This window comes from Aspergillus brunneoviolaceus (genome assembly GCF_003184695.1).
Source record: "Aspergillus brunneoviolaceus CBS 621.78 unplaced genomic scaffold BO95scaffold_53, whole genome shotgun sequence".
NCBI lineage: Eukaryota > Fungi > Ascomycota > Eurotiomycetes > Eurotiales > Aspergillaceae > Aspergillus > Aspergillus brunneoviolaceus.
This window is the reverse complement of record NW_020290783.1, coordinates 110,617-125,207: the sequence shown is the minus strand read 5'-3', so window position 1 is coordinate 125,207 and position 14,591 is coordinate 110,617. Positions and strand designations below refer to the sequence as shown.

General features: G+C 56.4%; 8 protein-coding genes and 1 non-coding gene across 9 annotated transcripts; 6 read left to right on the top strand and 3 right to left on the bottom strand.

Moving 5' to 3' along the window:
* Window positions 1-986: 986 nt before the first annotated feature.
* Window positions 987-1,865, top strand: BO95DRAFT_465870 (uncharacterized protein; the record flags this gene model as incomplete). The annotated part of the gene is made up of 1 exon (XM_025589169.1): window positions 987-1,865. The coding sequence occupies one exon, from the start codon at window positions 987-989 to the stop codon at window positions 1,863-1,865; it is 879 nt and encodes a 292-aa protein (XP_025440003.1).
* On the bottom strand, window positions 1,839-2,502 carry BO95DRAFT_445066 (uncharacterized protein). Its single transcript, XM_025587052.1, has one exon. It carries the CDS (start codon window positions 2,493-2,495, stop codon window positions 2,022-2,024), a length of 474 nt encoding a protein of 157 aa, XP_025440002.1. The 5' UTR covers window positions 2,496-2,502; the 3' UTR covers window positions 1,839-2,021.
* On the bottom strand, window positions 2,459-4,277 carry BO95DRAFT_516335 (iron-containing alcohol dehydrogenase). Its single transcript, XM_025591816.1, has 4 exons — window positions 3,215-4,277; window positions 3,128-3,152; window positions 3,055-3,062; window positions 2,459-2,984 (listed from the first exon to the last, which is right to left on the bottom strand). Exons 1-4 carry the CDS (start codon window positions 4,091-4,093, stop codon window positions 2,688-2,690), a joined length of 1,209 nt encoding a protein of 402 aa, XP_025440001.1. The 5' UTR covers window positions 4,094-4,277; the 3' UTR covers window positions 2,459-2,687.
* Window positions 4,278-4,959: 682 nt separating this feature from the next.
* catA (catalase catA) lies at window positions 4,960-7,585 on the top strand. Its single transcript, XM_025581082.1, has 3 exons — window positions 4,960-5,362; window positions 5,425-5,737; window positions 5,787-7,585. Exons 1-3 carry the CDS (start codon window positions 5,129-5,131, stop codon window positions 7,487-7,489), a joined length of 2,250 nt encoding a protein of 749 aa, XP_025440000.1. The 5' UTR covers window positions 4,960-5,128; the 3' UTR covers window positions 7,490-7,585.
* A 328-nt stretch (window positions 7,586-7,913) lies between these two features.
* Window positions 7,914-8,026, bottom strand: BO95DRAFT_t222. The gene has a single exon. It is a non-coding gene; the product is annotated as a tRNA-Leu (tRNA).
* A 961-nt stretch (window positions 8,027-8,987) lies between these two features.
* Window positions 8,988-9,281, top strand: BO95DRAFT_322512 (uncharacterized protein; the record flags this gene model as incomplete). Its single annotated transcript, XM_025581819.1, has 1 exon — window positions 8,988-9,281. A coding segment is annotated over one exon (294 nt), but the record flags the coding sequence as incomplete, so codon positions are not given.
* A 683-nt stretch (window positions 9,282-9,964) lies between these two features.
* Window positions 9,965-11,224, top strand: BO95DRAFT_465865 (PP2C family serine/threonine-protein phosphatase; the record flags this gene model as incomplete). Its single annotated transcript, XM_025589168.1, has 5 exons — window positions 9,965-10,024; window positions 10,118-10,224; window positions 10,286-10,586; window positions 10,646-10,748; window positions 10,812-11,224. The coding sequence occupies 5 exons, from the start codon at window positions 9,965-9,967 to the stop codon at window positions 11,222-11,224; spliced, it is 984 nt and encodes a 327-aa protein (XP_025439998.1).
* A 455-nt stretch (window positions 11,225-11,679) lies between these two features.
* On the top strand, window positions 11,680-12,877 carry BO95DRAFT_516332 (class I SAM-dependent methyltransferase; the record flags this gene model as incomplete). The annotated part of the gene is made up of 3 exons (XM_025591815.1): window positions 11,680-12,023; window positions 12,087-12,772; window positions 12,820-12,877. 3 exons carry the CDS (start codon window positions 11,680-11,682, stop codon window positions 12,840-12,842), a joined length of 1,053 nt encoding a protein of 350 aa, XP_025439997.1. The 3' UTR covers window positions 12,843-12,877.
* Window positions 12,878-13,156: 279 nt separating this feature from the next.
* BO95DRAFT_475167 (S66 peptidase family protein) lies at window positions 13,157-14,471 on the top strand. The gene is made up of 2 exons (XM_025589838.1): window positions 13,157-13,187; window positions 13,290-14,471. Exon 2 carries the CDS (start codon window positions 13,333-13,335, stop codon window positions 14,428-14,430), a length of 1,098 nt encoding a protein of 365 aa, XP_025439996.1. The 5' UTR covers window positions 13,157-13,187; window positions 13,290-13,332; the 3' UTR covers window positions 14,431-14,471.
* The last annotated feature ends 120 nt before the right edge of the window (window positions 14,472-14,591 follow it).

Sequence of the window (14,591 nt, the reverse complement as noted above, 5' to 3'; positions counted from 1 at the left end):
ATCTAGCCCCACTACACACTCAAACGCCCCCCCCCCCCCCCCACCCAAGGCTGTCCCATCCTCCTCGAACATACGTACACGTACTTGAGTATGTCCCGTCCTATACTTTCCAGCAAAGGATCCACCCGACGTCATCCCTGCCACCTTATTTTCACACGATGAAGCTAGCTTCTAGAACCGTTTTGAGGGTGCTTTTTCCTTTTTCCAGGGGTATAGGCTTTACTGTACAACATTTTGTTGACAATGTGCAAACAATGCATCGGCTCTTCACCGCCAGCCTTGTGATTGAGCCTACGTTTGTAGATAGAAGGAGGTAGCTCTAGCTTGTGAACGGAACCTTAGTAGGTAACCATTGAACTTACCAATCCAGCAAGCTATCATCTGTGCCCACCAGGATTACCATCCTATCAGCATTATCGAAGCAGGTCTATAGCATATAAAGTGGTAGATGGCGACGACGGGAGATGAAGGAGGAGGATAGGTGTACGGCTATCTACCATCCAAAGTCCTTTAGATATGTGTATAGGAGAAACTTCCATTGCTGCCATACCTCAAGTCATAAAGTATCCATCCTATATTCAGAGTTATGGAGTCTTTCTCCTCAAGCGACGAGCATCCGAACCGATAGCCACTCCATCTCCAAGCGATCCGGATCGACCGCCATCTCTTCTCATGTTCGTCAGGCAGGGTGGGTGATGGGGAACGATCGAGCGACCAGCTGGCGGTGTCCTGTTTGCTCAAGTTGTTGGCATCCATCCTAAGCTATAGGATGCAACAAAGTGACAAACGCCCCGCCAGTCATCTTTGGCAAAGTAGGCCCATTTCTCCCCGTCGGCTCTCTATATACGGTGTCCTCGTTAGGTGTCTATACTCATCCATCCCATCCTCATGACCATCCCCACACATCATATCACATCCAACAGAAGCGGCCTCAACCAACCTCCTTAACTACCATCTCAAGTACATCAGCCTATATCTGAGTAGATATGCCTGCATCAGAGCCCGGAGCGAGCAGTGCATCGGGCCCCTCGTCCATGTCCTCCCCTGAAGCATCGGAATCAGGCGCGTCCACTAACAGAAACAACTCAACCGGGCCCTCGACCGGCCGAATCAACCCAGGTCAGCGTATGTTGCCAGTTAAGCACCAAACATATACGCAGGACGAACCGTTGCATTCGCGGTTGGGCCCCATTCTAGAGGCCCAGTTGGGTCCTATGATCGCTCCTGCAGTCATTACACTCATCGAGAACCTGCAGCGTATGACAGCTGCTGAAAACGATGGAGATCAAGCCTTCCGATCCGGGATCCCCTATACGAATGGATCCGGGCGTGTTCAAGATGGGGACTCGCAGCTTGATACGGCGATGTCGATTTGCCGTACTGAACTGAATCATTCCTTTGACAAGTGCATGACGGCTATCAACAATCAATTGCATAACAGTAAGCAACAGAACCGTGAGTTAACCAGGAGGCTTGAAGAAGAGACGAATGAACGATCTTTTTTGGAAATAAGGCTACAACAGCTGCATTGTGAAGTCAACAAGAACCCTCAGCTGCAGGTCAAGCTCAACGAGGCCGTCAAGAAGAAAGATGATTTGCAAGAGGCACCATGTACCTGCAAACGAAAGGGTAAAGACCTCCTATTCCAGCTGTCAAAGGCTAAAACAACTATTGTGAAGCATCTTAAAACCATCAATCAACTTCGGGCCGAACATCGCAACGACAAGGAGCGGGTGACGACGCTAAGGGCCCAGCTACAGGAGCTGAAAATTATGAATCACAATCTTATACTTCAGCACTGCGACGCTAAAAATGAGAAAAATGAGCAGGATCAGAAATGGCGTGGACAGACGGCATTGCATTAATGTCATCTATGAGTGGAAGGATCTGGTCTCATTACAGATCAGTAGTTACAGAAGAACCCACAAACCAAGAAAAAAATAAACGGCCATCAGGTCATGTTCATAATTCCCACGAAAAGACATTCATGCCACGCATCCCTCATAAATCGTAGAATCTCCCTACCAGCCCCGAGACTTCCACTGCCCAGCATCCTCAACACCCTGCGCGACCTTGCGGGCCCCATCCTCGACGCCACTTCCGATATTGCCCAGCGCATCACCCACGGGTTTGCCCGCACTGCCTGTTGCGCCGGTGATGGTGTCTCCGATTCCTCGGCCTGCAGCTCCGGTGACGCCGCCTACGGTCCGAGAAACTCCGCCAACCGTATTTCCGAGAGTGGAGGTGACAAACTTGGCCGCGCCAGTAACTCCGGAATCTTGGGAGGAAGGCATCTTGTGGTTTGGTTGTGGCGGTTCGTGGAAGAGTTTATGGTTTGGTGGAGCTTTGGTTCGGATATGCGGCAAGAAAGCCCAGTGTATAGAAGTGGAGTATGGAGTATAGAGTAAGTATAGAGTAAAAGAATTTTGATTTACTCGTATGTGCTTCAGAGTTGCTTCGTGATATTGCAAGGAGATTGAATCTACCACGCGCATGTCAATTCTCCGGAGATTTATATACGTGAATGTGCCTATGCGCCTTAAGAGATGATCGTGGCCAAGCTCATGACGTCATGACTGGAGTGGCTGCTGATCTAACCCAATCCGGAACGGAAACGCGTCAACACCGGATTCGCAACCACTCGCCGCATCGCTTCCTCTACCACACCCGCATAGCAACTCTCTCTCTCATTTGGCCATGTTAAGGATCTGAAGGATCCCCTCCTTATCTGGTAGCGTCTTGTTGTGCGCCAATGCGTCAGTCAGCGTCAGCTCAGCGATCTTGTGCAACTGCTCCTCCTGCGTGACGCCGACTTCCGAGAGCCGCGATGGCAGTCCCAGCAGCTTGACAAACCGATGAACCGCATCAGCAGCCTCGGTCTCATGCCACTCAAGCACTTCATTGAATATCTGGAGGATCGCCTCCTGTGCCGCCTTGGTCTCATTGAGCGTGAATCGGAGCGTCGGGGGGAGTAGAATGCAGCTCTTGACAAGAGTCAGTATGCGTCGGTCCTACAGCAAGGGATGGATGGGGCGGAACTTGACGCCGGCTTACCGTCACACCTATCGGCGACAGTCAGCTCATGAGACTTGAAGGATTGCGGAAACAAGACCAGAATTGAACTCACCATGCTGGACGCCTGCCACACTGCCCTATGTTGGCATCCTTCGATCAGCAAGCTACTCTATCCAGCGCAGGTGCCAACCAAACTCACCAGCTGATGGCCAATAGCGTGGCTTGCCCCCATGGGTATTTTCCACTTAATGAAGGGGATTAAAGCATCTCTAGACCCGCGCTGACTCTCTGCAATGCCTTTTAGCAGCTCGTCCTCGTTGCCACCCTCTTGTCCCTCGTGGTACTCCTTTAGGCCCCGCACCAACAGCGGCAACCCCTTCTTGATATGAGTTGCAGCCTCCCCGTGGCATTCGGCGCGGCACAGACTCTCCACAAAGTGGTCGACGGCGCGCATGCCCGACGCCAGCCACAGGTGCGACGGAGTGGTTCGTGCGACCGTGGGATCCATCAGGATCAAGGACGGGGCCCCCTCTGGATGCATAAAATGTTGTTTCTTCCCTGTGGCATTGGTCCCGCTCGCGTAGGAGTTCCACTCGCCCGCACTAAGGCTTGTGGGCACACAGATCAGCTTGGTTGCAGGAGCCTTGACGGTGTCCGGTCCGGCTAGGCCTCGCTTCTGGTCCACCAAGGCTTCCATCTCGTCCTCCTTGAATTTCGAGGGGAGTGTAGCACTCAGCATCACTGCGATTTTGCACGCATCCGAGTAGGAGCCCGAACCGATAGAGACAACGGCTTGGATGTCATGATCCTGGACTCTGTGTGCGATGTCGATGATGTCACTGTAGGGCGAGTGATTGCCCACTCCGACTTTTTTGTAGACCTGGTAGTTTGATAGGTCCTTCTCGAGATCACGAATGACCGAGGACTTTGTGTCGAGACTGGTGCTGACGACGAGAAGGATGCGTGACGCCTTCCACTCGGTCAGGGCGGCCGGGATGTCATCCAGATAGGAGGCCTCGAAGATGGCATCGTGACCATGGCGACCTTCGATACCGAGCTGTTGGATTCTCTCACGCATTTTGATTGAAGCTTCGTGTACAGCAGTGAACAAAGGTTAACCGGCGTAATCGTTCCCAAGCCTGGGTTTTGTTCTGACAGGCGAGATGGCGGGGTTATCGCTGAGCCCCGCCGGTGGAGCTGCAGGAATGCCGACTTTCCCGCTCTATCTCTCCTTGAGGGGTAGCCTCAGCGGTGTTCTCGCCTCAATGCCATTCCTTGTGTGATTGATCGTCTTGAGCTTGAACGCCGTTTCTCATTGCCTGCCATGCTGCAATTGTTGCTCAGTCTGCAGAATCGCCCGTCGGCGATAACACGGTCGCAGCTCCCACGGATGCAGCAGCAATGTTCCAGACCCGGGCTTACAAATGCCGGGCCTGGGGCTCACCTGTTCAACAACTGATGGAAGGTGGGCCTCGATGATCTGCGTAGTTACCAGCAGAGGAACCTGGCTAGTGCCCTGCTGCCCGACTCATGGTTTACCAAGAATATCGGGGTGATACTGATTACCACTGAAGGATTGCGCGTCTATGCTTATCTAACCTTACTATAGCTGCGAGACCCACGCAAACTTGGTTCACCATGTGCTTGGATGATCGCCAACCACAGGGAGCCCAGCCCGCCAATGAGTCTGTCTCTATTTCAGCCCGGGGGTAAATCGGCGGAGAACCTGGAATGAACGACACAACCCTGTTTCGGTGATTGAGAAGACGCGGCATAGAGGGAGACGAGGACCGGGTGGATGGGTTACGAGTTCTTAGGGCTCGGCTGTCAGAGTGACGTCTCCCGCTCTCCCCTCACAGCTCACGTCATGGTTACAGCACCACAACCTCTCTTTCTCCCTCTCTTTTCCCCCGCACAACCTTCCAAGTCTTGAATGTCACCAACCAGATGCTCCCAATTACCCACCACTATCCATGGCGGACCGTGCCAAAGGCAGTCTGGTGGGTTGCCGGGTGCTTTAATTACAGCCATGTCCCCGCGACCTGAAGATTCGCCCTTCTCCTACATACTTCCCCAACTGTAACCAACCCTCGCTTGCCTTTTCACATCTATCATGGCCAGTATCGTCGCAGGGGGCCTTGAGCGCGCCCAAGAGGCCGTCAAGAGCGCTTCCAACAAGAACAAGAAGGCCGTAGACCTCGAGCGTGACATGGTTGATGTCACCACCGAACAGCGCCAGACCACCGATCACGGCGTCCCTATCAGCAACACTGACAATTGGCTGAAGGCCATTGATGGCGATCACACTGGTCCCTCTTTACTTGAGGACCAGATCGCCCGTGAGAAGGTAGATTGATCCTACCCTCACACTTCGAAGCGAGCTTGATTACTGACGAATCCCGCCACCAGATCCACCGATTCGACCATGAACGCATTCCCGAGCGAGTGGTCCATGCGCGTGGCACTGGTGCCTTCGGAAACTTCAAGCTCCTCGAGAGCTGCGAAGATGTCTCCTACGCTAACATCCTTAACGACACGTCCCGCAACACGCCAGTTTTTGTTCGCTTTTCGACCGTCCAGGGAAGCAAGGGCAGTGCTGATACTGTCCGTGATGTCCGTGGCTTCGCCGTGAAATTCTACACGGATGAGGGCAACTGGGATATCGTTGGCAACAACATTCCCGTCTTCTTCATTCAGGACTCCATTAAATTCCCCGACTTCGGTATGTTCGGTGCGCCTTCTTGTATAAAGCCCCGCTAACAAGACCCAAGTCCACGCGGTCAAACCCGAACCGCACAACGAAGTGCCCCAGGCGCAGACCGCGCACAATAACTTTTGGGACTTCTGCTACCTCCACCCCGAAGCCACGCACATGTTCATGTGGGCTATGTCGGACCGCGCCATCCCCCGTTCCTACCGCATGATGCAAGGGTTCGGCGTGAACACCTACTCTCTCATCAACAAGGAGGGCAAGCGCCACTTCGTCAAGTTCATCTGGACCCCGCACCTGGGAGTCCACTCCTTTGTCTGGGACGAGGCCCTCAAGCTGGCCGGCCAGGACCCCGACTTCCACCGTAAGGACCTGATGGAAGCCATCGACAACGGCGCCTATCCCAAGTGGGACCTGCAGATCCAGACCATCCCCGAGGAGAAGCAGGACGACTTTGAATTCGACATCCTGGACGCCACCAAGATCTGGCCCGAGGACCTGGTCCCGCCGCGCACGATCGGTGTCCTCGAGCTCAACCGCAACGTGGACGAGTTCTTCCCGCAGACCGAGCAGGTCGCCTTCTGCACCTCGCACATCGTCCCCGGCATCGACTTCTCCGATGACCCGCTTCTGCAGGGCCGCAACTTCTCCTACTTCGACACGCAGATCAGCCGGCTCGGCATCAACTGGGAGGAGCTACCCATCAACCGGCCGGTGTGCCCGGTGCTCAACCACAACCGCGACGGGGCCATGAAGCACCGCATCACCAAGGGCACGGTCAACTACTGGCCGAACCGGTTCGAGGCCGGCAAGCCCGACGGGGCGGCGCCGCACCACGGCCAAGGGTTCGAGTCGTACCCGGCGCCCGTGACGGGCCGCAAGCGCCGGGGCCTCAGCCCCAAGTTCCGCGAGCACCACAACCAGGCGCAGCTGTTCTACAACTCGATGAGCGAGCACGAGAAGCTGCACATGATGAAGGCGTTCAGCTTCGAGCTCGACCACTGCGACGACCCGGTCGTCTACGACCGCCTAGCCGGCACCCGGCTGGCCGAGATCGACCTGGGGCTGGCCCAGCAGGTCGCCGAGCTGGTCGGCGCCCCGATCCCGGACAAGGCGCTGCGGCCCAATCACGGCAAGCGCACCATCCGCCTCTCGCAGACCGAGTTCCCTCCCAAGGAGCCCACCATCGCCAGCCGCCGCATCGCCATCCTCATCGGCGACGGCTACGACCCCGTCGCCTTCAAGGCCGTCCAGCTGGCCGTCAAGGCCGCCAGCGCCCTCCCCTTCGTCATCGGCACCAAGCGCTCGCCCATCTTTGCGGAGGGTGAATCCAAGGAGACGGGCCAGGGCATCGTGCCCGACCACTACTACGACGGCATGCGCTCCACCATGTTCGACGCGACCTTCATCCCCGGCGGGCCCCACGTCGACACCCTCCGCAAGAACGGCCAGATCAAGTACTGGATCGCCGAGACCTTCGGCCACCTCAAGCCCCTGGCGGGCACGGGCGAGGCCGCCCAGCTGATCAAGGAGGTCGTGGGCAGCGTGCTGGACGTGCAGGTCGCGACCGCCGAGAACCCGGACCCCGTGGAGTGGTACGGCGTGGTGACTGCGGGCGGCGTGCAGAAGCCCGAGAGCATCGGCGAGACGATCAAGATCCTCAAGGACGGGAAAGACTTTGTGAGCAAGTTCTTCTACCAGGTCAGCCAGCACCGGAACTTCCAGCGCGAGTTGGATGGGTTGGCTTCTACGGTTGCATTCTAAGTCTGGTTGTCGAGTTCGTGGTCAGTTTTGTTTGGAGTTGTGGATTGTATCTTGGACATGTGTAGGCTAGTATGTTAATAATCTGTATGACTTGACGATTTAATCCGATGTGTGTAGATTGCTGCTGTTCGACGTAGGAGATACTTGGTCGTGCTATCGTAAAGGCAACGCGACGGTTACTTTAGATGGAGACAAGCAGGCTACTGGATGCCCTACGCCGGCAAAATATGGTATGCCAACTGCGCCCGTCGAGGAGCAACACGATGATATAGCTGGACATGCAACGAATATGACCGACAACAAAAGACCATCCATTAAGAAGAGTAGTAAAAAAGAAATGTTATATATACCCCTATGAAGACCCACAGGGGACAGCCACCGCCATGCCAAGCCAAGCGAGCAACGGTCACCATGCAAAAAGATATGACAAGAGTGGGATTCGAACCCACGCCATCAAACGATGATCAGGAAGCTTGTGAAAGCTGAATGCTAAGGTAACCTTAACCTGACGCCTTAGACCAACTCGGCCATCTTGCCTTGATGTGTTAGTGTTGAGGGTTTTGTTTATATGATGCTTAAAGCAAGCCAAGCCAAGTGGAAGATGTGCGAACTTCTGGTAGAACTGGTCGGTCCTCGAAGGGTGTATTTAGTGCTGGGTGTGGTACTTAGTGTCTTCTGTGGGCCTTGAGTATTAGCTAAACCTCTATGTGGTCTTTCTGGGGTTGTTGATGGGAGTGGGCTAGAATCGTGGGAGCTTGCTCGAGGTATATATCCTTCACGCGGCCGATGCCGACGATGTCGCTGAAGAGACACGCACAACTCCACTATTGCATCGGACAGAGCTTGAAGAGTGAATGGTCAGTATCAAATCCCACTCGAATGTATGATTGAGTCCATACAACAGATGCCAGAAGCACCCGTGGAAGTCACCACTATAACTTGTCGAGCTTGGACAAGAAAGGAGGGGGCACCCATCACCTCAAGTTTTAGGTCGATTTCGTTGACAATAACTCGAATCCACACCTGAATCGAGATGCTCTCTCATTAAATCAAGCTAGAGTCATCTTGGAAATAATGCAGTCACTGGGCGCTGTAATAGAGCCCAATGAGCGAATCATATGCCCCCAACCTAGCCTAATCCGCCCTACCCATGAAGTCATCCTCATGTCAACATCCCCTAACGCACTATATATCCAGCTACCCAGCTCCATCCCACCCAGCTCTCCCACTCACACCCCCCAAGCATTACAGACTCAACGACACCACACCACATACACCACACAACACCCACACATATACCAGCGCAGCAAAATGTCCTTCCCAACCTACAACCTCCGCCGCCTCGCGCTCACCCACACCCCCCTCGCCCAGCGTAAGCCCTACCCACCAGCCCAAACCCCTATACCACCACCCAACGCTAAAGCAAACAGGACCACGCACAACCCCAGCCGCCGCCGCCGCCGGCGGCGCCTCAGCAGTCAGGAGACTAGCAAGCAGAGCCTCCCCGGGCCAAACCTCCAACGTCGCCAACCCGCAATCCAGCAGCCCGGAATCGCAATCCATCAACGTCGCCCGCGGCAAGCAGGCGCGCCACGCCGACACCCCCGACAGGGCGTCGGTGCAGTCGCCCATCTCGTCGCAGTTCGGGCCGACGAGCGAGGCCCACGAGGGCGAGGAGCAGACCTCCGCGGACGCGCAGATCAAGAATCACCCTGGGGAGTCGGAGGCGACCAAGCGGCGGAATGTGGAGAGGGCGGGGGAACGGCCTTTAGGGGCGGAGGATCGGCAGTAATTTTTTCTTGGGGGTTGTTCTGTACATATGGGAGGGGAGGGGGGTTGGACGATGGGTTTTGATTGTGATTGTGGGTGGTAGATGTGGAAAGATGGGGGTTTTCGAGGGGTCTACGGTTGATGTACTGTACGATAGATACAATACAGATATTATCTTGTCTAGTTGGATCTTTATCTAGGATGTATCTTGAAATTGGCGACGATTAGAATTGTTGTATGACCGAGAAGCCAGGAATCTGCACGGTTACTTCATCCAGCATGGCCATTGCGTGGGTCACAGACCTGGACCGAGACCACGCTCGGCCCCGATTAGGGTTGTGGGGGTGTCTCATGCAGTGGACTCTGCAGTCCCCGTAGGCGCTGACGGCGCGATGACGGCACCAGATCCCCCCTTCTTGACCCTAAGTTTCCCTCCCTAACCACGCCATCGCAGATCTCCCCATCCAAGATCCGGTCTCCATTCTATGTGTATGTCATCCACCTTGCGTCTTGATGATCCGTTCCTTTATCTGTGCCCCCCAAGATTAAATACAAAAATGAAAAAGAAATAACAATCACACCGATTATACTTATAGAATTAGAAATAATTAGACTCCCGCCTCGACCACAACCTCATCACACCAGCCACACCAACAACGGCGCACTCTTCCACCATCGCAAACCCAACCCAACGCGAACGACAAAATGGCAGATAGCATGGACTTCCCCAAATCCCTGACCCTTAAAGACGCAGGCGGCAGCAGTGTACGCCCCGGATCTTCCCGCCCACAAACATCAAAAATCCCAATCACCCTCTCCTACCTCATACTAGGTACCAAGCTAACCCCCCCCGAAAAGTCCCAAGGCTCCCGCCCCACCCAACAAGACCAATACACAATCCTCCGCCCCGACGCCTTCGAAAGTAGGAATGACCAGCTGGCGCTCTTCGCGGTCTACGATGGCCAGTACGCTTCCTCTTTCCTCACATCCTCATCCATTCCCATCAACTAACAGGTAAACAACCAGCGGCTCAAGCAAAGTCGCCAAACACGCCCGCGACAACCTCCCCGTCTTCCTGCGACACAGTCCCGACCTCCCGACCGGCGAGTACGAGAAGGCGATCGTCGAGGCCATCCGGCGCGAGGAGGAGCAGCTGCTGCATGAGTTCTGGGAGGGGGAGGATAAGCATGCGCTGGCGGGGACGACGATGGCGCTCGCGGTCGTGAACCTCACGCGGGGCGTGTTGGTCGTCGGGAATGTGGGGGATTCGGATGTGTTGCTGGGGGAGGAGGGGGGTGCTGCTGGGTGTGGGACGGGGATGGAGGTGGTAGGTTCTTACCCAGTGCCTGGGATATGGGGTGGTGCTGATGATGATGGTGGGAGCAGACGAGATTATCGACGACGCATAAGCCCGAGAGCGACGGGGAGAAGCATCGGGTTGAGTTGGCGGGCGGGACGGTCAATACGGAGAGTGGGACGGCGCGAGTAGGTGAGTCTTCCCTTTCCTTTCACACTTTGGGGCATCCGAACCCGGGCTGAGGTCCCTCACCAGGAGCGCTGAACATGTCCCGTGCCCTGGGCGACCTGCGCTACAAAACCCCCCTCAACAACATGACCCAGCGGGCCAAGAGCGGCAGCGGCAGCGGCAGTTCCGAAGGAGGGACCCCCTCCGCCGCCCACGACACCTCCCCGCAGCGCGGCGACTTCATCTCTAGCGAGCCCGCCCTCAACCGCGTCGACCTCCGCGACGATCGTCGCTATGTGCTGGCCCTGCTGTCCGATGGCGTGACCAATGTGCTGGATGACGCGACCATCCTCAACCGCATCGTCGAGCTGCGGCAGTCCGGGTTCGACGCGACGCGGGCGGCGCAGAACATCACCGAGGGGACGACGGCACTGCCGGGCAGTGATAATGCGACCTGCGTGACGGTTTTTCTGGAAGGGTCGAAGGTTGGGCAATCATGACCTGAGCCTTATTCTAAAGGTCAAATGAGGTGATGTGTGAGGTGGTGAGGTGGGCGGGGTGTGCATGATAGATAGCATTGCATTGCGTGCATGCATAGCAGAGGTGCATTTCACAGGACCTCCGGATGCGATTAGATCGGTGGGATGAGATACAATACAAACCTAGGGTAGCAGCCAAGGTGCAACGTACCGTACTGCAACATGAATGAATCATCATGGATGGATCTAGATCCCCCCCCGCGACCAATGATCATCGCCGGAAGCGATAGCCGAGGCGATCGGCGCGGCCCGGTCACAATGAGATCAGCCTATACTAGTACCATAGAACCTTGGCTAGTAGCACCACCACATGTTCACGTCATGCCTAGCATCCAGCAGACAAGAAATATATAGATTATCCCGCAATGTAGCCCGGATGGAAACTCACCGTCAAGAATTACTCAATTGCACCTACCATGTTCGAGAATATCGTCACCCCCCAGCTGAAGAGCCGGCCGCAGCGCCCTGCCCCCACCTTCGGCCCCTTGGCCACAAGCAACATTATCGACATCCGGACGGACAAGAGCGAGACCCAGCTCCGAAAGTCGCTGCAGGACTCCGTGCATGCCGCGTGCCATGGACAGGCCGCCATGCCCGACTTGCTCCTCTGGGACGAACAGGGGCTGCGCCTGTTCGAGGAGGTGACCTTCTCCCCGGCCTATTATCTGACCAACGAGGAGATCGGGCTGTTGGAGAAGCACCAATACCAGATCGCGGAGCATATCCCCTCCGGAAGCATGCTGGTTGAACTGGGCAGCGGGTGAGTTGCGAGTGGCCCCTCTCTGGGTCGTCGGGGGGAGAAGAACGACACTGACCGAGCAAGCAACCTCCGCAAGGTGAAGATCCTCCTCGACGCGCTCGACGCGCTAGGCCGCGAGGTCGACTACTTCGCCCTGGACGTCTCCTTCGCCGAGCTGCAGCGCACGCTGAGCATGGTCCCGCCGGGCATCTTCCGGCACGTGCGCTGTTTCGGGCTGCTGGGGACCTACGACGACGGCCGCGAGTGGCTGCAGCGGTCGGACCTCCGCTCCCGGCCGAAGACCATCCTGTCTCTGGGCTCGACGCTGGGCAGCTTCCCCCGGGCGGACGCCGCCGGGTTCCTGGCCAGCTTCGTGCACGCGGATGCCGGCACGGGAAGCAGCCCGTCCTTTTTAGTTGGGTTGGATGGATGTAAAGAGCCGGCACGGGTGCTGGCGGCATACAATGATCCCGAGGGGGTGAATCGCCGGTTCATCAAGCATGGGCTGGAGCGGGCGAATGAGATCCTCGACCACGAGGCATTTGCGCTCGATCGCTGGGATGTGGAGGGGCAGTGGAACGTGGAGAACGGCAGCCACGATCAGTTCTATGTTTCCACTGGGGAGGTGGATCTGGCCGGCAAGAGAATCTCAGCGGGGATGCGCATCCGAGCGGTGCAGAGCCACAAGTACGATGGCGATGATCGGATGGCGCTCCTTGGGAGGACCGGGTTGGAGGAGGTCGATGCGTGGGCATCGCGGAGTCGGTATCGTGAGTGCAGCCGCATCCTGTGAGAACCAGCGCTAACTGATGTGCAGATTTGCTCTTTTTGAGCAGCTGATAGAGATAGACAAGGTTGTTCTGAGCTGATAGACATATCCGTACCTAATGTGATGAGTCTCCTGCGCATCTCATGATAATACCTGCAGAACATGGCTGTCTGGTCGTCCGTAGAGCTGCAACAATGCAAACATACAAACATGCAAACAGCCCAAATCAATGACGACAGCAAATGCCAAATAAGCCAAACAGCACCAACAGTGCAAACACCCCGCATCGGCCAATCAGGGCATCCCCGCATTCTCGAAGGATGCTTTGCAAACATCCCCATCTCACGATGGTGTTTGATTCAGTTGTGGGATCCGGCGTATATAACAGCATCAGTTGCCTTGATAAAATAATGCAAAGTACGCAGTATCTGTTGAGCCCTCATCTATCATCCCCATCCTTAAACTGATCTTAAATCCATCTGAACTCACCTCCTTAACCTTGGATTTACATTGTATAAGTTATCAACCCTACACTCAACAATACTGTAATCACCTCCCACCATGGCCATCACCGCAGCCCTAACTCAACCCACCATTCTCCCCCCCGCCCTCCGCCCCGGCGACACCATCGCGCTGGTCTCCCCGTCCGCCCGCCTGAACAGCATCCTTCCCACGCCCCTCCACCGCGGCCGCCTCTTCCTAGAATCCCTCGGCTTCCGCGTGCGCATCATCTACACCCCCTACCCCGAACCCAGCACCATCGCCGACTCGATCCGCATCCGCACGGGGGAGCTGCACGAGGCCTTCGGGGACCCGACCGTCCAGGCGATCATCTGCACGATCGGCGGGCAGCACGCCAACGAGCTGCTCCCGCACCTGGACTACGAGCTCATCCGCGCGAACCCCAAGATCTTCGTCGGCTACAGCGACACCACCTTCCTGCACTACGCGCTGGAGTCGCGCGCGGGGCTGCGCACCTTCTACGGGCCCAGCGTGCTGACCGACTTCGCCGACGTGCATCCGCTGCCCCTGACGGTGGAGCATCTGCTGCATGTGCTGACGGGCAGCCAGGGGGCCGGTGGGGCGGTGGGGCCGGTGCCGCGATCGCCGCGCTGCGCCGTCGAGCACAACGATTTCCAGTTCGGGCGCGATGCCTCGGTCGAGCCCCGGGTGACGGGGCCCGCGCCGCCGTGGCGCTGGGTGAGACGCGGTCGTGCTGAGGGCAAGCTGTACGGCGGCACGGTGCATATCGTCGAACGACTGCAGGGGACGGTGTTTGCGCCGGCCTCGTGGCAGGGCCATGTTCTGCTGCTCGAGTCGGCCATGGGGCTCGATACGATCGAGCGCCCGTATTCGGTGGCACGGTTCAGGGGCAACTTGGTGGATTTGGCGTTGTCCGGGGTGCTGGGCGAGATCAGTGGGTTGGTGGTCGGACGGGGGTATAAGTATGATGAGCGCATGCAGGAGGAGTTGGCGGCGGTGATTGTGGAGGTGTTGGACGTGGTGGTCGGCAGGAAGGATGAGCTGCCGGTGTTGATGAACGTGGATGTGGGCCATACCAGCCCGTTTGTCACGCTGCCGTTTGGGGCGAGGGTGAGGCTGGATTCGGAGAGGGACGAGTTTGTGGTTTTGGAGGCGGGCGTGTCGACTAGTACTTAGTCTGTTTTGGTGTATTGAGGGTTATTTCTAAGTTCTCTGAGTACTAATAGCAGTGAATAGCATATTTGGCACCTAATACTTTGAATTGCATGTGGTAGTGTTTACCTAGTAGAGTAAGTAACACCTCCCCTCCCATCATCCTTACATCATCCCCGCACGCG